General features: G+C 31.3%; 2 protein-coding genes across 5 annotated transcripts; both read left to right on the top strand.

Moving 5' to 3' along the window:
• Positions 1–879: 879 nt before the first annotated feature.
• LOC101497747 (guanine nucleotide-binding protein alpha-1 subunit) lies at positions 880–6,407 on the top strand. Of its 4 annotated transcripts, none has more exons than XM_004498809.4 (14): positions 880–1,037; positions 2,108–2,282; positions 2,381–2,453; positions 2,836–2,873; positions 2,964–3,053; positions 3,215–3,292; positions 3,470–3,577; positions 3,697–3,798; positions 4,050–4,105; positions 4,548–4,682; positions 4,947–5,040; positions 5,195–5,254; positions 5,335–5,414; positions 5,910–6,407. In XM_004498809.4, the coding sequence occupies exons 2-14, from the start codon at positions 2,196–2,198 to the stop codon at positions 6,085–6,087; spliced, it is 1,179 nt and encodes a 392-aa protein (XP_004498866.1). In that variant the 5' UTR covers positions 880–1,037; positions 2,108–2,195; the 3' UTR covers positions 6,088–6,407. The 4 variants fall into 4 exon arrangements, with proteins under 4 accessions (XP_004498866.1, XP_012570722.1, XP_004498867.1 ...); XM_012715268.3 differs by having other exon boundaries at positions 889–1,037; positions 2,096–2,282; XM_004498810.4 differs by having other exon boundaries at positions 892–1,037; positions 2,215–2,282.
• Positions 6,408–10,267: 3,860 nt separating this feature from the next.
• On the top strand, positions 10,268–16,726 carry LOC101497410 (fatty-acid-binding protein 2). The gene is made up of 10 exons (XM_004498808.4): positions 10,268–11,186; positions 13,126–13,348; positions 14,047–14,122; positions 14,258–14,360; positions 14,665–14,733; positions 15,213–15,249; positions 15,338–15,412; positions 15,501–15,552; positions 16,128–16,172; positions 16,287–16,726. Exons 1-10 carry the CDS (start codon positions 10,702–10,704, stop codon positions 16,382–16,384), a joined length of 1,263 nt encoding a protein of 420 aa, XP_004498865.1. The 5' UTR covers positions 10,268–10,701; the 3' UTR covers positions 16,385–16,726.
• Positions 16,727–21,689: the final 4,963 nt, after the last annotated feature.

The following is a 21,689-nucleotide window of genomic DNA, read 5'->3' as shown; positions in this document are numbered from 1 at the left end:
ATTATTTGCCGCGATGCTTTCTTCTCACCTCAAATACATGTAGAGTGTCATAGAATGGTGTATTAGGCCATTTTCACCTCATATACAACAAGAATGATGTATGTTTTTTTATTTTAAAAACACTGAATTATCAACTGACAACACAGTCAATAAAAACAACTTAATAAACAATTCAAATATTGAGATTTTGACAGCGAATTTCAAATAAAAAGAGTTGTGTTTTTTATTCCTAAGAAAACACAGAGAAAGTGTTGTCACTCAGCAGCGCTTACAACCTGCGTACCTGTCCCAGTGTCCCTGTCTTTTTCTAATCTTTGACCAAACCCAAACAAACAAAAGAGAAAACAGAAGAAAATGCAAACTTATAGAACAAGCCTTACCACCACCACCTTTCGGCGCTCTTTTTCTTTAATCCCTATTTTCTTTCCCTCCACCTCTTTTTTTTCTTTTTCTTTCTAACAACCACCACCACCACCAATATATATATATAAAAGTAATTATTTTTGTGTAGCCATTATTACATACACTATGCAAATCCACACTATATCATAATTTATTATTTAGGACATGTTTGTTATATTTTTTTTTTTAAATATTTTGATATTTTATAATTAAAAAAATTATATTTATCTGTTGTAATGAAAATTATTTCTTTTAAAAATCAATTATAAAAAATATTTTTTCGAAGAACTAATAAAAATAATTTATCAACAAATTCATTTTTAAATTACTTTTAGATTTTCATATTTTTTTTAAAAGTTATAACAAACACCTAAAAGTGACTATTTAAAAAAAAGTGATTATTTAAAAAAATGTAATAAATGCACCTTTATTATTTATTATTATTGTTACCTTAAAATTAACAAAATTTATTAGTTTTTTTTTTTCTATGTTATATTGTTTATGTTGTATTTATTTTTCTCCACTATGAAACAACACAACTGAACTTGCTTTTCTAGCTTTACTCTCAAACGCATCAGTCAAATCTACAACCCTCCCAGTTTCACATCTCCACTAAACAAGAAAACCCTTTTCAGGTAACCTACTTATTTTTCTGTTTCATTCTTAATTTCTCTTTCTCTTTTTCAAAGATTCTTCCTTTATTGAGTAATTTTAATTGGGATTTTTTTCTGCTGATGGGATCTTTGTGATTGATTTTGATGTTTCATATGTAGATCGAGATGTTAGCATATTCTCTGTTTTTTTAGTATGTATTTTTTGTTTGTGTCATTATTTTGTTAACTTTCTTGGACTGATTGGACTTTGCATGCTCATGCTTTTAATAGAATTTGAAAGGGATTAATTTTCTTCCTTTTGTGTGGAGATAATTAGCATTCATAGCTTCTAGTGATTTAGTTTCTGTTTAGGTATGTATATGATTGTGGATGGTTAAAGTGGTGAAGAGATTAATAAGTTGATGATTTTGTGGAATGTTTTAATTATCCTCATAACATTGTCCTCAACATGGGGTTGGTTGCATCTGATGATGGACTTATGAGGATTTCGAGTTGCAGGTATTGCAACTGTTGGGTATGGCTCATAGTTTCCTGATAATTGAGCAGGTTGCTCGAGTGGGGCAAGAGGGGTAATCTTGTTAAATGAACACTAGTATTTAAGCACAAGTTTTAATTTGTAACCCTAAGCTTGAATAATAGAAAGGTATTGCAACTGCTTGGTAGTCAGAGACATAAACACAATTGACCGAATCCTGTGATCAAATCTTCTGTGTTCTTTGTTTGCATTTTTTGTATGTGTTTTTTTTAACTGGGGTTGTTGTTCTAATAGAAACATTGTGTACACTGTTGTTGAGTCACTCATACTTCGTCACGTGATTACATAATGGTTCCCCAAATGTGGAAGAGTGAAGAATTTCCTATGGTCTATTGAATATAACACTTTGTGGCCAAATATGTTGCTGTGTGTGTTTATTTTTGCATTAAATATTCTTGAACATGTGCTAAAACAATCACACTTATTGAGAATAATCGTCAACTTCAAATTCAATGTGGCAAATATAATTTCCCATATAGCTATACAGTCTGGCAGTGCCTGAGCCTGCGTTCTTTTCATTGTTTTGCTCCTGACACTTCGCTAGTTCATTTGTTAGGTGAAATCAAGTCCACTAATGCATGTACACATTAGAGAAGGGCATTGAAACAGTGTGATTTCTGCTAGAGCTTGACTAGTCATCTTCTATGCTGTGCTGTGTAACAGAAAATATGGGTTTACTCTGTAGCAAAAGTCGCCGTTATAATGATGCCAATGCCGAAGAAAATGCACAGGTCAGTTATACTCGATTGAGTACATACTTTTTCAAGTTCTTAATAATCTGAAAATGTTGCACAGCCTTTAATTTGTTAAAGGTTACATGCATTTGCAGACTGCAGAAATTGAAAGAAGAATAGAGTTAGAAACAAAGGCTGAAAAGCATATTCAGAAACTTCTACTTCTAGGTACATTTTGTTGAACAGTTTTATCTTTATCTCAGTCTTATATGCTTAATGATTCACTTATACATTTTAAAGTTGAAACTTATCAAATTTGGAATCTACAATGTATAAATGATGGATGACACTTGCCAGATTTTGAAGAAATGTCACTCGTTTATAAGTAGTTTCCGCTGGAAATCGTAGTGTTTCCAAACACACAATGCAGGAATCTACAATGTACAAATGATCACTTCTTCTTTTAAGTGATCCATCCTGTTCCTGTGAATAATTTCATACTCATTTTGATTGAATCACTCGTGCAATAAGCTCTTATTTGCTTATATCTGTTTTCTTTTGTTATTTTTATGTTACTCTTATTAAAATTGTTAATGGCCTCGTTTTTTAGGAGCTGGTGAGTCAGGGAAATCCACTATATTTAAACAGGCAAGAAAATTCATTTTCTCCATATCTTAGCATTGCATGTATGTATATATATACTTTGATTGTTGATATTTATTTGTATATAATATGCAGATAAAACTTTTATTTCAAACTGGCTTTGACGAGGCAGAGCTAAAAAGCTATCTACCAGTCATTCATGCTAATGTATATCAGACAATAAAAGTACGCAATACTTGAAAGGGTGTGTTGATTATTTTTCTCTTCAAAATAAAGTGTTTGCAGTGTCCGCTGTTTGTAGTTACAGTTTTCTGTGAATTGTGTTTTGATTGAGCTGGCTGAGTAAATTGTTGTCCTTATTATATGTACTTGATGTCTTTATACAGTTACTTCATGACGGATCGAAGGAGTTTTCCCAGAATGATGTTAATTTTTCAAAGTATGTTATATCCAGTGAAAATAAGGTAGGTCAATAGTTTTACACGTTCAACAATTTATTACAAATAACTATACTACAACCAATTGTATGTAGCTTTATTTTTGTTTGTTTGTGTGGGAATCTGTTGCTTTTTTTATTGTTCTAACTTTTATGTAAGAAGTTTTTTCTAAATTCAAAAGCGGTTTCTTAATTGTTCGAATAGGACATTGGCGAGAAGTTATCAGAAATTGGAGGCAGGTTAAATTACCCGCGTCTCACCAATGAACTTGCACAGGAAATAGTTAGTCTGTGGAAGGATCCTGCAATTCAGGTGGTTATTAAATAGCATAGCTTTGATAGCTTTTACTACTTTAACTCTGCTCCTAGTCCTTCGATATTTTTCAGTATCGGTTAATGATTAGTATGGGCCACATGTTTTACTTTCTGTAGGAAACATATGCCCGTGGTAACGAGCTCCAAGTTCCGGATTGTACCCATTATTTCATGGAAAATTTACAGAGGCTGTCTGATGCAAATTATGTTCCAACAAAGGTATCCAAGATTCAGCATACTATTGTTTTTTTACATTGATTTTAAAGCATATTTCTAATTTCATTTTTCCCTGCTTTTGTTACATGGTGAGTCTTGGGAAATTTAAAGACCATTTTGTATCAAAAGTTCCACAGTTTAGAGTGTCAGGCCCATTATATAAAATCCCAAGGAAATGAATGTAGATGTCAATGTATCAAAAGTTCCATTGTTATATTGTTACCGTCTTACTATATTCTGTTATAACACTGCAGGAGGATGTCTTGTTAGCAAGAGTTCGTACCACTGGTGTTGTAGAGATCCAGTTCAGGTAAACACGTCGACCAACATTGTTTGTCATACTGAAATGACAGAAATGCTTACTACTGTCCCCATTTTGCTCTCTGCCTGATATGCTTATTACCTGGGAGAATAATGGCCCTTTGATATTAATTAGTTTCTTGACATGTATTCTCTTCCTCTAAACAATATGTTGTGTGTAGTAAACCCTCAAAGCACTGTTGTTGTCTATCCAAAAAGGAGTTTCACGATAAGTTAACTTGGTATCTCCACATAGAAATGTAAAATAGACAATTCTAGGAGTTAGCTTTTGACTTCAAAGTTTGGCAATAATGGAGTAGTCCGGCATTGCTTCTTCTCTATATTGAGTTTCGTAGGGTGTGATCTTGTTACTCTGCGATTATTCTGTCCCTTTTTAATCTGACCAGAACAACTGAACAGCATGATTGATATGTCTTTTATTATTTTGATAGCCCGGTTGGAGAAAACAAGAAAAGCGGCGAAGTCTATAGACTGTTTGATGTCGGTGGCCAGAGAAATGAGAGGAGGAAATGGATCCATCTGTTTGAAGGAGTTTCAGCTGTAATATTCTGTGTTGCCATTAGCGAGTATGGTCTACCATTTGATTCTATTATCATATGCTGTTCACAAATCTCAAAAACATGTATCAAGTTCATGCATGTGCATCTGTTTTCATCACTAATAAAAAAACATGTTGGTACTCAAAATGCTTTGTGCCTTCAATATCATTAGCAAGATCATTTTATTACAAATTAATTTGTATATCCCTTTCGATATTGTTGGCGAGAACATGATTTAATTACAAAATGTGTAAAGCTGAAGAAAGTGTTGACATCTCGGTTGCCTTCTAGGTACGATCAAACTCTTTTTGAGGATGAAAACAAGAACAGAATGATGGAGACAAAGGAACTTTTTGAGTGGGTCCTGAAGCAACAATGTTTCGAGGTTTCCTTTTCTTCACTTAAAAATCTAATACAAATTATGTTGAAATTTTATGTCAACTTTTTCTGTGTCTTTTATATGATACTTGTAGAGAGCTTCATTTTTCATTAACAGTTAAGATTTTTGCCTATCTCATGTTTTTCTCTTTTCTACACAGAAAACGTCCTTCATGTTATTTTTGAACAAGTTTGACATATTTGAGAAGAAGGTCCTAGATGTAAGAATCATCCTAAAGTTGTACACTTTTTCAATGGTGGAGGCTATTTTTGTTTTAGTCTAATGTTTTGTATTGTGCAGGTCCCGCTTAATGTATGTGAGTGGTTCAAAGATTACCAGTCAGTTTCAACCGGGAAACAAGAGATAGAACATGCATACGAGTAAGTAATTTATTTATAGCCTTAAATATTCAAGACTAAGTAGTTGATGTTGGCCAATAGAGGCCTTCCAAATTCATTCTCGTGTCATTCTATGACACCCAGTTTTGATCAACTTCTATTTTATGGGAGCTTATCAATTAAAACAAGTTGATGGTTTTTCACTTATGAAAAGGTTCTTATATGCTTATAGGAGTTAGTGTTGTCAAATAGCAGAGCTATAGTCTGTCTATAGTGTTGTTGTGTAGCAAAATTTGAACAAATTGCTATTTTTCGTGATATGTGATAGACAACACTGATAGGTGTTTCAGTGAAGTTTGATGAGAGAACTTCTGAAAAAAATATTCAAATGTAGTTAATTTTAATTTGTACCTGAAGCTTTTGGTTAAAAAACTCACTTATGCAAGATTCCTTTATTTTTTTTCCGCATGTAAGTACTCACTGAGAAGTATATCCAAACATGACAAGAAATTAACGTGGATGAACACTTTTTTTCAGGTTTGTGAAGAAAAAATTTGAGGAATCATATTTCCAGAACACTGCTCCGGATAGTGTAGACCGTGTGTTTAAGATCTATAGGACCACTGCTCTTGATCAAAAGGTTGTGAAGAAAACATTCAAGCTTGTGGACGAGACTTTGAGACGAAGGAATCTCTTTGAGGCTGGCTTGTTATGACCAGTGAGTGATTGAACCATATTATTATTATGTTATAAGAGGGATAAAATATTTTTACAGTGAAGAAGAGGTGATGAGATTTTGGGTATACTAGAGGTCAGGTATACTAAAACATTAAATCCATTTGTTGATTTTATTTCTGTGTAAAATCTTGTTGGAGAGTGAGTGGATGGAGAAAGGCCTTTCTATATTGGGATCTCCATATAATACATCTTCAAAGGGCAAAATTTGTTGCTATGAAGTTCCAAGATTTCATATAATGATTTGTGATTATGTTTTTATAGATTGATAATCAGCAATGATATGAAGTGTTTCATATATCCTATATACTATTTAATTTTTATGATTATTTAATGCGGCTTTGCACACAAGTCTACATTTATTTTGGTGAATGTCCAAGAAAATCTTATTCGAAAAGCAAGTTCACCACATTGTGAACTTTTGTGTTAAATTTGGTTTCAAAGAGTTTCATAGGTAAATTCACACACATTAAGGGCGGAGAAGAGGAACATTGCGGGATTCTAATTTGCATTTCAACTTATCAAATATTTAAGTCTTTTACTATTTGAATTGCACTTATGGGACACTTTGTTTTTTATTTTACTTTGGATAAACTATTCTATAATCATACTTTGGAAGGGAAGGTCATATCTATAATTATAGATCCTAACATTTTTTTTATGTGGATTTTTTTTTAATCCAAAGAAAAGGGGACATATAATATCATTTGTGAGAGTCATCTCAATTTGGTTGGCACCACTGGCTCTACCAATTCTCTACAACATCAAATATTATTAAAGAAATAAAGATAAAAATACAAAAGAAACAATGGTGCAATAGTCCGACTCAAGTACATTAAGAGAATCTAAAATCAAGAAGTTTAATCCTATTCTTAAAAAACTCTTCTAAAATAAAAGGAGGAATAACATTCCACCAGACAAATCCCTGGTTGGAAATATCAAAATTAGTCAACAAATTGATGCAAGAGTTTTTCTCCCTAAAATTATGAGAACAATGAAACCTCATTTAGGCGGTAAGATAAATACAATCTTTCCATCTGTTTCGAAGTCTCAAAGGAACAAGCTACGGGTTTCAGAAAGTAGCAACCACTAAACTTGAATCACATTATAACCAAATGTTATATCACCCTTTTTGACAAGCTTCAATCGTCAGTATGACAGCCATTAGCTCTGCAAAAAAAAAATTGTGATTACTAAGAGGCATAGTTAAACATTCAAGAGAAGCGACACTACTGTCTCTGAAAAGACCGCCACAAGCAGAAGGCCCAAGACTACCTTTAGCGGCTCCATCTATATTACACTTAATCATGTAGCAAGGAAGGAGCTGCTAGATGACCTGAACAATTCTCAGAGCTTTAGGTAAGTGACATGTAACACAACAACAAGGAGTCAAAGACGAAGAAAATATATGTTGAGAACTATAGTTTTCAGACAACAATACGTTGGAAACAATTAGAGAAATTTTCCGATGAAGAGAAATGTCCTTGTTGAAGAATCTAAACTGATTTTGACAAAACCAAATGCACCAGAATACATTAGCCACACCATATATTATCACATCTCTCATCTGTAGACTCCAATTAGACCTGTAAACCTGCAATAGACAAAAGACTAGAAGCAGACAAGTTAGTCATTAGGATTCCCCCAAGCCACAACCAAATGTGTTGGGCAAAGGGAAATCAAATAAAAGATGTTGAGTAGTTTCAACATTATGGCCACAACGATAACAAACACACAATTGTATAACCTCTTTTTCAAATATTCTCATCAGTGGACATCCTTTCATGATAAATTCTCCACAAAAGAAAGGAACGAGATGAAGGAATACAACGATTCCATATAAACTTAGCCCAAGGAGTAGAAATGTCAGAAGGCCGAAGAAAAATGTACACATCTTTGAAGCTCAAATCACTAGAAGTTGAAAAAGACCACACAAGACGATCATGAGTCTCAAAGTTAAGAATAATCGTATTATCAATCTCACTGTGCACAACAGTGGAGTTTAAAATACTAGGAATAGTTCGAGTGCCATTAATTATGAAAGCCTTAAGCTTCGCCTAAAAAAGAGGACAAACTTAACCTTTGTCTCTTCTCCATTTTTCCCATCATCCTCGTCGACATCTTCTCATGTCATGGCAAAGATTTCGCCACTTCAATAATTTTTTATGTTTCTAAAAAAATTATATCTGTATCATGCATTTTTTCTTAAAAATGTTGTACTTATGTTTGGAAGTATACTTTTGGAAAAAAAAAAAAAGAAAAGTGATTATGTAAAAGTAAGCTTTACAAAATAGTTTGATATTATCCCATGGTTTTGTTTTGCAACCATCCATTGGAAACAAAACATATGATCCAGTGGATTCAATTGATTATAAGTACACTAATTAGTCCAACATCAAACATCACATTCTATTACTACATACAACTTTCATTTTATTATTATTATAGGATTTTTTTTATACTAAATTATAATGGGATTATTCAAATTGTTGTTAATAATGAAAAAGCATGAAAGTCAGTTGAAAAAGAGAGCAATATTGACAACGGAAGGAATTTTTCATTGGAAGCATCGAATCAGTTCTTATAAAAAATCACACACTAACGCGATGAAAATGAAATGTGGGATTATATAAATGGTTACTTTGTAAGAAGTGTAAGTATTGTAATTGTAAACATCAAAGTATTTCTAATGATAAAACAAAAATATAAGCCGAATTTGATTTTTCGTGTGTTACACACATTCGATGTGTGGAAATCAAAGTTAGGTTCTGAAAATGACAAGATTGAAGGTGACAAAGAAAGAGTTTAACTCTCAACACTATTAGCGTAAAATAGGATATCCAGTGAAAGAGATATATTTTTCTATGTCATAACTATAAAAATGAGAGTCATCTGCATTAAATATACGAGTAAAATTATTTTTCTATGTAATAATGAAAGAATATTAAATTCTGTAGTGGTTTCCACAAGTCTCGTACTAAGATGAGAAAACAAACAACACTACGACGAATAAATCTATGTTGCACTCGAACAAACTCATAAATAAATACGAAGAAGAAAACAACTACAGAGGCTATTCTAGACAGAAAATGCCAACAACAAAAAAAACTAAAGTTAATACAATTTTATCTAAAATAAATATCTTTTTAAGAAGATTAAATAATCAATTTTATTGTCAATTAAAAGAGATATTGAACAAAACAATTGTAATTTAAGAAATGGTTTCGCATTCTAAAACGTTTGTAAATAATAAATTTAAACAAAAATATAGTATTTTTATTAAAAAGTTTTTATACATTTTATAAATGTTTGTGTAAATCAACATCTAATAAGAGTTTGTTTTTTTGTCTCTTCATTTTGTGACTGATATATAGGTACATTTTAAAACTACTTCTATGAAATGATTAAGTGGCGAGTTCTAATTAATTGTGTGTGTATAATAAATTGATATGTTTATTAAAAATGAAATACGAGATATTAAGACCGAAAAAAATAGAAGATAAAAGTTAAAGAGAGATATGGTACCAATTTTCTCTTGTTTTTTTTACTAACTAATTTTGTTGTGTTTGTGTATGAAAAAGTTGGAGAGATAAATAAAAATATTGTTTGTTAATAAAATTATATTAAATTAAATTAATTTAATTATTAATTTTAATTTTTTTTATAGATATAATTTAGTTGATTAGATTATTTATATTACATAATTTATTTTATTTTAAATTAAAAAAATAAATGAATTTTATATTTTTTTATAATGTAAATGAATTTTATATTGATTTATTTGACAAAAAAAAATAATGATTATTCACTTCAAATATACTTTTGTCATTTAAAAAACAATAACATTTCTCTCTTCTTTCATTTTATCAAACCAAACAAAAATATCTCTTTTATATTTATCTAATTTGTTTTCATGTATCAAACTACACATATAAATTGGATTTTTTTTTCCTAAACATGGAAATAAAATTTTAAAAAAATTTCACTCAAAAGTTCTTTATTATTTTATTTTTTTCTTTCAAAAATCAAACTATACACCAAATCTATTTCAATTATTTGTTCTCCAAACAAACACACCATGAGAGAATAGTTTATTTTCTCTCTTTTATTTTGTTGTATTGCTTTTGATTCTACCGATATTTTTCTCCTTTATACCCAAAGAATATTCTCTTTTTCCCTTTCCCTTTCTCTCCCTTTTCATTTCATGCCAAACCTTTCCGACGCGGAAAGCCTATTCGTTTTCGCATACAATTCTCGCATCCAAACCAAACGCTCCCATAAAACTCTCTCCCTTTTACTACTTCCAAGCCCGTTTCCCACGCATACCAAAAAAAAAAAAAAGCAAAACGACACTCTTTTTTCTGCGTTTCATAATTTCCTTTTCATTACGAATTTCTTCTCAATCCATCCTCGGAATCACCAATCACCGCCACCTTCATTTGTTATAACAAAAAAAAAAAATGTAACACCCGTTATTTCTTCATTTTCATTTTCATTCTCATTTTCCATTTCGTTGCAGAAAAAACAAAACACAGAATCAATAACGATAACCGTTTAAATTTTCAACCATCGAATCAATCGTTGCACTTTACAGATGAACAACGATTGGTTATCATGGATGGACTCGGATCCAGACATATTTCCGTTACAGCCTTTCGTCTTCAACAATTTTTTATCATTTATGGAAAACTCTAGAAATTTCTACGTTCCAGGAAGTTCGGCGCTCGAAGAGGCGTTTTGCCACGTGTCAAAATTCGCCGGCGCGTTGTTGTTTTGGTTTTCCGGTGGATCAAGTGCGAATGCGGTGCGTGATATTGCACGTTCGTTGCGTGATCCTCTGCGGTTCGGACGTGGTTCTTGTAATGTGAATATGATTAAGGTTAAACCTATAATAAGTAATAATGTGGCTGGGTTTGGGTTTCCTTTTGGTTTTAGATCGAAGAGGAAATCATGTAAACCTGTTACTTTGGGGAAGATTTCGAGTTTTGTTGTGAGGTTGTTTTGGAGAGAAGCTAAGAGGATTCAATCTTACCCTGTTTTATCGCTCGCTGCTGCATTGGTGCCGCCACTTCAAAACTTGTATGTCATATAATTTATCTTCTATGACTGAAAAAAATTACTTTAATTGTATACATGTAGTTTAAACATGTTATAGCATTTTTCATTTTCTTGTTGTAGGATAAATAGGTTTTAAGAATATTATGATGTGATTGTTTAAGCAATATTACGATATATGATGTGATTGTTTAAGCAATATTACGATGGTGAAAATGATACAATTTATATTTATTATTGAAAATAAATGATATTCATACCTATTTGATTGATTTTTGTGGCTGTGTTTTGATCATGTGTGGAGTAGAATGGAAGTGATTGCATTTTTTATAGTGTATAGCTGTTAAGCTTGAAAAGAGTTAATATTGTTTGATTGATCTTTTTGGATCTGTTTGGGTATTTGATTATGAGTGGACTAGAATGGAAGTGGATGAAATGGAATAAGATTACCATATTAATGATTGGATTTTTATGATGGAATGGAATACATAAGGTTTCCTGTCTAACGGATTGGTATTAGTTATTATAACTTTAATAGAGTCCATCTTATTGCACAAATTAGAAATTAGGGATACAAATTAGAAAACAAAAGTATTGGATAGAATAGGATACAGTATACTCCATTATAAGGGTGGACAAGCGGTCGATTTGAGGCCCAAAACTCATAACCATGCCAAACCGTGGGTGCCATCACAACCCAATCTCGACCATGGATAAATCGGTTTGTGCGGGCTGTGGTTTCTCAGTTTGGTTGATTCGTTCTGTCGGATTTCCACGGTTTATGATTAAAAAAACCTAATAACCAAAATTCAAAGAACAGAAGGAACAGAATAACATGTTTTGAAAAAAGAACACAGAAAACATCCATGAACGATCTTGAGCTTGAAAAACAAACAACAAACAATGTTGAAGAAGATTTGCGACCACCACCGACCAAACATATGGTATTGCAGAAATATTGCAGTTTGTAACAAACTCGAGGCTTGAATTAACTTTAAGACCTGAGGTGGAGTTGGGCAGTTGTTGTGTTGCGTTCTCCTTTGAAAAAGAAGAAGAAGAAAGATTGTGTGTAGTACTAAGGTGCGTGAGAGCGAGAAAATAGAGGGACGGTGGGTATTGGGAAAGGTGGAATAGTGGAGTATGACTTAAAATAACATTTAGTACTCTAATACTAATTAATATATTATAAATAATGTAGATGCTCTAGTGCTGTACAATTTAGTACTCTAATTATAATATTGTAGTGGAGTAGTAGATGAGACTTGTGAGAACACAGAAAAAGCGGTCTGCTTGAGGCGCTGCCAAACTACTTTGGCTCTATGACTGTGTGCTAGTTTATAGCTATAATACTCCTATTTACTATTATAGTATTAAAGCAACGGTCGGTCTCGGTCTTAGATGGATTGAAAATTCAAATCCAATTTCGACCAAACTTGTCTGCTGATAACTGACCAAGGTGACCCGACAACCCGTAGACCCAAATGGAACCACCCAAAACATTGTTTTTTCCATCAGATAATGTGGTTACAGTCGGACATCGGGTTCTTGTCCACCCCTACTCCATTATGTTTCCTTTCATTTCTTCGAATTTTAGGGTTTGTTTGGGATGAGGATTTTGGAGGGCTAAATCTATATTTTAATAAATATTTAAGATTTAAAAAAATTTAAAAGAATAACATGATATATGATCATAGAACATTTCAATCACATTTCATTAATTCTTAGAAATATTTTATAGCTTGTTTAATTTCAAAAAGAAAAGCAAGCCCTCCCTTCCCCTCCAAAATCCCCCTCCTAAGAAATTCATATTAATATTTCATATATCCAAACAATATTAACTGATGCATTGTCTTCTATCCATTCTGAAAATTCAAACAGTTTTATGTTTGTTCCATTCCATTTTGTTGTTTTACAACAATTTAGTCTTTTTTTTTTTCTCATTGTGTTTTAATTTTGCTTCTAGGTCATCAAATGTACTGTCTGGGCCAATGCAGGATCCTGATGTGCAAATGCATGGAGGCATGGACCGAGTGCCCGCGGATGTTGAACGCCGAGGATGTCCTCGCCTATCGATTTCCGAGTTGAACCTAGTAAAGTTTGCCGTGGAGCCTAAAACTGGCATTGAGTTTCCTGTAATTCTGGATAATTTATCAGCTGGAGAGCAGAATTCCAGCTTTGACTCAGAGGTTAATGTCTGTTTTACTGGTTCTTCTGTCCCTTTCACCAGTTGTATGATGAGTTTCTTTACTGACCATGCACTGGTTTTGAGTTTTAGCTATATACTCATGCTAGTTCTGAGGTGGAAATCACTAGTTCTAATTTTTTTTTTGTTGAAAATCACTAGTTATCATCTTTTTTTGAAAAACACTAGTTATCATCTGAAACAGAAGCAAGATTTGAACTGGAAATTTTAAACGATTGAGGTTATACATTACTCATTGAACTAAGAGAACGAGGAAAATGAAGGTTAATTTTGGATCAATTTTTTAAGAAAATAAACACTGAAAATCTAAAAAAGATAAGTAAAGAAGAAAGGGAGACGAATATACAGCTACACCATGTTGGAAAAGATGGTATTGTGGATAGAAATTGAGAGAACAGTGATTATGGGAGAAACTGAAATTTACCGAGTCACAAAGGGACTTATATATTAGCGAAGAGCTAACAAATCACAATCATCTAATTAGCCACCAGCTAGACAAACTCAACCATGAATCAAATGTGATAGTAAATAGCTACTGAAAAATGACTTACAGTATAGTTAATATTTAACAGGCGGGAAGAGAGTAGTTAATATTTCATTAATTTTCCTATGGTTACATCCATGTTTGAAATTCCATGTTTACCTGTTTTTACATACATTAATCAATTAAATTTACTTCAGGTCCTGGTTGGAACAGGATCCAAAAACATGACAATTGTCAAAATCAAGACGCTGAAGGTCTATGCTTTTGGATTTTGTAAGTTTTTCTCAATACTTAATTTTTCATATTCCTTTTGAAGAGAAAAAGAAATATTTTTGATTCTTGTTTGTGGTATTGTTAGCAAAAGTTCCCTTATTTTATTGAGTTATACTCTTGGTTGTTATTTAACAGATGTTCACCCATACTCCCTCTGTGAGAAGTTGGGCCCAAAATATGCATCAATTTCTGCAGATGAACTGAATGACTGTAATGATTTCTACCAGGATCTTCTCAGGTTTCAAACATCTTGTGCCAACTTTTTTGTATGTGAATAAAAATATTATTTGATGCAAGTGTTCAGTGTTCTATCTCAGTGATGACACTCAATTATACTTAATATTATAAAAAATACATGGGAGAACTTTGTGGTTTTCTACGAAAATTTATAGGTGGTATAAAAGGAGGGGTTGAGTCGATTAAAATGTCCTCAAGCAGCATTTGGTTAAATAATGTGTATTCATGAGATTTGTGTACTTGAAGCTATTGGTTGGTTTCGTGGTTATGTCATTAAGGTACTTTTGTGGTTTTTACTTATGCAGGGAAGACATCAATATGACCGTTAGGCTTGTCGTAAATTGCAAAGGAATGAAAATTAACAGCGTGAAAGAGTAAGTAAGAATTTTCTTTCCAAGTTACATAAATGTATATGTGATTGTATAATTTATATTTTACCCTTTCCTGGCTGTGCTCAATTCCTTATATCTGATTAACTCTCTTTTTTCTAGGAAAAAAGGTCTTGAGTGTGCTAGTATTTAGTTCTCAAACATTACATTGGAATGTTAATACAATCCAAATAATTTAGCTTTGTTCTCCATTTTACACATTTTTATGTACCAATGCTGGGTAGTTTAATTTTTCCCACTAAGAAATTGCTGAATCATAATGTTTGGTTTAGATTTGTGTAATTTTAGAACCGGACATTCATAATTCCGATTATTACAACCTCACCCAAATTGAGGATTAAAATAGCACGTCTGCCCTTCTAATGCTGTGATGCAGCCTTGGCATAGAGATGTTTGGCATGTGTTTGATTATAAAATTAAATTTGGCTGCTGGAAACTGCTGATTTTTTTTCTTTTCATTGCAGTGCTTTTGAAAAATCACTTAGAGCTCGTTTAGTTAAGGTACTCTACCTCTTGAAAATCATTTATATCGCTTCTACACTGGATTAGTTCTAACTTCTAACTTTTCCGAAACCCCATTTTTGGTCAGACAAATCCATCCACAGACTTTCACTGCCTTGGGGCATTTGGTTCATACTTTACGGAGAATATCCTGATACCCTTGGTAAATAATCAACCAATATTTTTCTTGTAATACTGAATAACTACACATGCTATCATATAGTTACATTAACTGTACTGCAATGTTGCAGGGGACAGTTATTGAGTTTAAACGAACAGTTGATGGACGTCTGATTACTGAAAGTAAGTTTTATTTTTTACATTTAATAAATTGACCTTTGTAACTGTGTCTCTACTCAGGGGCGGATCTTCTCTAGGACAGGGGGGGACCATGGCCACCCCAAGATTTTTTAATTTATAATATATAGATGTATTATGTTGAATATTTATGTATTTATACATTTTATATTTATTATCTTGCTCGTTAAATATCTTCAAGATTTAAGTGGTTCAAACCTTTTTGGTTTAGCGAAAGTCCATAGTTCAACACCTCCGTAGGAGAGGCCTGGTTTCGAACCTAGGATCATTAATATAATGTGTTCAAATTCCAACTATACCAACACAAAGACTATGTCAAAATTTTAAAAAGCTAGATTATATCTTATATTTTTCAATGGCCCCCTCAATAAAAATTGTAAAGCTCCGCCACTGTCTCTACTGTTTGCCTTAGGGTAATCGGGAATAAAAGGCTTATATTTTTGGTCTGTCTTCTCTCTGTGATGTTTGAAGGCATACATATTTCTTTGTAGTATGTCTGTATGTAACCTGGATTATTGAGAAATAGTGTTCACAACTGAAAGTATTACTCTTACGTACAGTTGGTGGCAATCACGTTGGAAGTGTCCACAGCAAAGATTTGTGTCGTAAGTCATACTCAGACTTATGTGCTTGTATTGCGCAAATTCAAATTCCTCTATTTCTTTTCTAGACTCGGTATCAAACTGAACAGATTCAATTTTTATGTTTTCAACTTGCAGGGGCTTTCTTTGACATGTACATTGGAGATGTCCCTGTGTGCGAACAAACTAAGAAAGAGATTGGCATGAACATCGCAAATATTATGAAGAGTTGTTGAAATGATTATTTTTCTATCCAATTGTCCTGCTTTTTAGAAGGGACAATTGGAGGGCGGCGTGGCATATATCCCCATCCTATAAATGAAGCAGTTGTTTCATGAAATTGATTTCAACCTGCTTTAAAAATCATTAGCTGGAAATACTTTTCAAGGTTTGTCCTTTGAATCATAGAAGCCATTAGGATAGCTCAGGTTAGATTTCTGTTGGAAATTTTCTCCATTCTATTTATTATATGCATCACTTTGATGCCTCTATCCCTTTTAGATGTATAATGATATAATCTTATTTTAGAAAACAAAAGGAAAAGATGCAGATTAGAATATTAATGTCAGTTTTCTCAAGCTAGTGTTCTTCTACCTTTATACACACCATGGTTTCCATGTGTTGAGCTGGAATTCTTCGTTGATACAGATGATAAATGCTACAAGTATTTAAACTTTATTTATTTGGCAGCATTTCTGTATCAGAAAGAATGATTATACTGGTAAATTTTCCACCAATTTTGCTTGTCTATATGCGCATTTTATTTATATCATGGAATATTTTTCCACACCTAAAGTATAAAAACATTTCCTCTCCATTAGTCCCTTTTAAGTCAAGTGACCCGTATCCTTAATTTTTCTGCAAAATGACATCCGTTTTTTTGGTTGCTCAGTTTACATCATAGAAGATGGATTACAATTCTATAAGGAAGCCATGCCTCCTACTCAGTTATGTCAATGAACTTTTCAGTAATTTTTTTAATTAAATATCTATTTAAAATTATTAAAACATAAATGTGTTCATAGGAGTTTTATTATAATTTTAGGTGATAGAGACCCTGCGGAGTGGGTGTAGGTAGGGGTGTTCATGGTTGGTTTTTTTAAAAAAACCAAACTATATCCATTTTAGAACCAATATATTGGATTTAGATTTATAATTAAATTCATTATTTGGTTTAAAATCGGTTATAAAACCAATTGTAAATTTGGTTATGGTTAAATAACCGGTTTATAATTAAGCAACCGATTTTGAAAATTTTAATTTTAAAATTGATTTTGTTTTTCAAAATCGGTTAAAATTTGATTATTTTTTAAAAATTATTTATTCATAATTTAAAAGTCGGTTATTTAAAAAAATCGATTTTTTCGATAAAAAAAATTCTCATCAAATTTTTCGAGAAAAAATTCGATTTAAATTTTTTTTGAGAAAAAAAAGTTTTTTTTATTTTATTTAGATATTTTTTTGAAAAAAAAAATTTCAATATTTTTTTTCATAAAATAAAATCTCAAAATTAACAAAATATTGGTAGTGGATAAAAATTAAATTCAAATATAAAACATAAGTGGTTATTCAACTGAATTATAATCGTATGATTTTAATTGGATATCTAAAAATGTGCATTCGTGAAGGTTTTTCTCATTTCTATTATAATCTTATTGATGATATTAAATCTATACTATTATTTATTAAAAATTAAAAAAAAAATTATTAAGATGATAGTCTTATTACAATAACACGACGTTGTGGATGGTGATATAGAGTTTAGAAGAGTCCTCCTCATACTATTACTAAGGTCTTCATGTGGTTAGTACTTAGTAGCTCAGGGAGAATTCTGACAAAACAGCGCAAGAATAGATAGAATATGGAGCTTTTTCGTATGTGCCCTTGTTGCATGGAGAAAGAGGAATTCACTATCCATGTGCTTGGAACTATCTGATTTGTCATACAAATTGGTAGGAGGTTAGTTCCATTTTATGGTCACTTCTTGGATGTTGTGTAAATGGTGTAAAGTTTGTTTTTGAAGAGAAGTTGTTAGAAATACATGGATTAAGGAGAGGAGGATCATATTGATGAGCAAGATAGAGAGCATATTGATACTCTTGAGAATTCATGCTGAAAACACATTGTGAATTAATTGAAAAAGAATGTTTACAATGAAGACATTATATGCTATTTATAGAGCTTATAACTGACAAACTAATTACTTTCTAAAACCCTTAATTAAATCACAAAAGAGTTACAACTAACTTATCTAACTAATTATTTATACTCTAACTAACTACTATTTTCTAATCCCCTCTCACAAATTTAGAATTGAGAATTTAACCTATCTAAGTTTGTTTGAAACAAGACTTATGCTAAAATCATGTAAACAATATAATCCTAAGAAGAAAGAAGAAATTAACAAACTAAACTAAATCAATATGTATTGATAAGTCAAATCCAAAAGTTACTCTTATGCAATATATTGACATTATCTTGACTTATAACCTTGAGTCATTCCATGCATGGGTTCTCATTTTGCAAAGTTTGCACTATCTTGATTGATTCTTGGATTGGAAATTGCATCCATGCTTCAAACAGGTTTATGACGTCTTGTAAGAGATTAAAAACGTTCGACTAAAAAGTGTGAAGCAATTGGGTGAAGGCTTGTGTGGACTTTGCAAGTATTTGAAGATAACATGAAACATAATATTCTTCCTGTTTGGTTTTTTTCACCGGAGTCGAAAATTGTGATCCATACACTAGGGTGACCAAAGAATCAAATGGGTCTTTCAACTTTAAATGTAGCAATTCCACTTGGATCGAAAAATTGTGACAAAATATTGACGTTTTGTAAGAGATTAAAAACGGTTCAATTAAAATAGTGTGAAGTAATTGGGTGAAGGGTTGTGTGAACTTTACGAGAACTTGGAGATAACATGAAACATAATCTTCTTCATGATTTGTTTCTTCCATCGGGGTTGAAAATTGTGATTCATACACTAGGGTGACCAAAGAATCAAATGGACTTTTCAACTTTAAACGTTGCAACTCCACTTTGATCGAAAAGGTGAGACAAAATATTATGCAATTTGGAGGGCTTGTAAACACTTTCACCTTGCACGATGAATGAGATGCCATCATTGTGGCGATATATGACAAAAAGAACAAATTCAGAAAACATCCACATGATTTAATGTTTCTTCCTCAACTTTATGCAATTTCTCTTCTACCATCACTTGTTGATTTAATAAACCAAGAATCTCTAAAGAGAAAGACTCGGTATCTAACGATGAAAAACTACCAATAAGCATTTCGATATGGCCATTTTATTACAATTGTTGTTGAAGCAGCGAAACATCTTACTCGAACAACCAAAGCAGAATATCGTCTTTTGCTCGACAATCTTCATTGGTGAGTGAACTAGATTAATGTTTATCTTAATCGGTATAACCAAAGGTTCGTGATACCATATTAGAAATCCAGGATCAAGGGGAGGAAGATCATATTGATGAGCAAGATAGAGAGCTTATGAATGATTAACAACTAACTATTTCCTAACAACTCTTAACTAACTCACAAACGAGTTACAACTAACTCATCTAACTAATTACCTATACTCTAATTAACTACTAACATTAGTCTATGGTTATTCTTAAGTTCTCTCAATATGTTGACATGATCCATGGAGGGAGAGAGAGAGAGTTGATTGCTCCAAAACAAGTCGCTCTTATCTCTTGGAAGCATCCTCCTAATAGGTGAAAAAAAAATTGAATTGTGATGGGTCTTCGGAATCAGTTATACCTGATTGCATTTAGACTTAGTCACAAATAATTAAAGTACGAATGAACGAATTAAATTCTTATAATAGTGAGAGAGATCTTGATATCGTGCATGCATGAAATTGTGAGTTTGAGAGATAAATTATAAGAATTGATTAATAGTATTATAAGATGCATATTTTTTTACGTGAGACTAGAACATAAAAACTTCATAATTAAAAATCCAAACTAAAGTATATTGAAAAAATCTATATTAATTTATGTGATAATCACTTATTAAAATAAAATAATTATGAAGGTGTTCTTAAAAGAAAACATAAGAATGGGTAGTTAAAAAATGGGCACAACCTTCAAGAACCTAAGGTAGGCTGAATTTATGCTTTATAATGTAAATTCACTTGGGCTAGGTTGGATCTTGTTCTTTTTTGTCACAGCTTTTAACATAAAGTTTATGGTGGTGTTTATTCACCTCTAATATTTATTTAAAATAAATATGTTAAAAATATCATGAAATTAAAGTTTTTAATAAATTATTAATTTTATTTTTTAATATAAAATTTAATTTTTTTACTATCAAATCTTAAAATATAATAAATTGTCGAGAATTATGTAAGATTAAAAAAATATTCATCAAAATTTAATAATTTCTATATTAAAAAAAAATGATTTGCGATAGACTAATTGATAATATAATATTTTTTAAATCAACAAAAAAAAATTATATTATTGAAGCATGAATGTTTAGTTTCTTTAAAATTTCTCTAATTTTATTTTCATCGAACATGGATCGCACACTTTATTAAGTCCATGCCATTTATATTATTGAAGCATGTATAGTACAAGTAGGTTAACTACCAATAAAAGGTAGTAGCTGTCTATGTGAGTTTTACATGATATATTTATCTTCTAATTTATAAGAGAAGAAAAAAATAGTAAGTGATAGCAACTCCCACCACCCCTACCACGTGATGGAAAGACGTGTAATGTGATAAGTTGAATTGAAGTTGAAGTGTTCCACACCACATTCCATTGTTTCCTACTACATTTATTTATTTATTTAATTTTCACCTAAAATATAGAATAATCATAATACATCGTGGTTAGAGATGAATCTAGAATTCAATCTAAGACCAAAAAATAATTATTAATAAATATAAAATTATTACTACGATATTTTAAAATTAATATAATTTTATTAATATACAAACAAGTGTGTATAGGCGGAGAAGCCACGGTCGGCCCTTAAATTAGGATTACACAAAATAATTAATTTTTCAACCAAATTAAATTTATATCTATAATTAATTTCAAAAAATTGAATATTTAGATTATGATTTTTAATCAATCTATATATTTTGAATATGGTTATAATCGATTTTTAACTGATGTTGTAAAGTCAAATCTAATTATATGGATTGGTTATAAAAATCGGTTATGATAAATGATTTTTATATGAATATAATGCCCATGAACAACCCTACTTAAAACTCTAGATCTGTCTTAGTAAATGTCAATAATGTTGAATTGAATGTCTTGTTTTAAATTTAAATTTGAATTCTCGTTAATTTATTGTGGTATTTAGAATATTTATATATAAAAAACAAATCATAATGCTCTTTCAATTCCATACTTTTTTATATAAAAAATTTAACATTAAGAAATAGTACACCAATCAAAGATAGGAAAGATTAGTTTCATATCTTTTTATATTTAAGCTTAATTATATATATATATATATATATATATATATATATATATATATATATATATATGTGTG

Source organism: Cicer arietinum, chromosome 4 (genome assembly GCF_000331145.2).
Source record: "Cicer arietinum cultivar CDC Frontier isolate Library 1 chromosome 4, Cicar.CDCFrontier_v2.0, whole genome shotgun sequence".
In the NCBI taxonomy this organism is placed as follows: domain Eukaryota; kingdom Viridiplantae; phylum Streptophyta; class Magnoliopsida; order Fabales; family Fabaceae; genus Cicer; species Cicer arietinum.
The sequence above is the reverse complement of the archived record's forward strand: the minus strand, read 5'-3'. Positions and strand labels throughout refer to the sequence as shown.

Excerpts from the sequence above, each read along its gene's own strand:
- LOC101497747 (XM_004498809.4), top strand. The coding sequence starts at position 2,196 with ATGCTGTGCTGTGTAACAGAAAATATGGGTTTACTCTGTAGCAAAAGT. Across the intron at positions 3,578-3,696 it reads GGAAGGATCCTGCAATTCAG|GAAACATATGCCCGTGGTAA; the intron begins GTGGTTATTAAA and ends TACTTTCTGTAG. Across the intron at positions 4,106-4,547 it reads GTTGTAGAGATCCAGTTCAG|CCCGGTTGGAGAAAACAAGA; the intron begins GTAAACACGTCG and ends TTATTTTGATAG.
- LOC101497410 (XM_004498808.4), top strand. The coding sequence starts at position 10,702 with ATGAACAACGATTGGTTATCATGGATGGACTCGGATCCAGACATATTT. Across the intron at positions 11,187-13,125 it reads GTGCCGCCACTTCAAAACTT|GTCATCAAATGTACTGTCTG; the intron begins GTATGTCATATA and ends TTTTGCTTCTAG. Across the intron at positions 14,734-15,212 it reads AAAATTAACAGCGTGAAAGA|TGCTTTTGAAAAATCACTTA; the intron begins GTAAGTAAGAAT and ends TTTTCATTGCAG.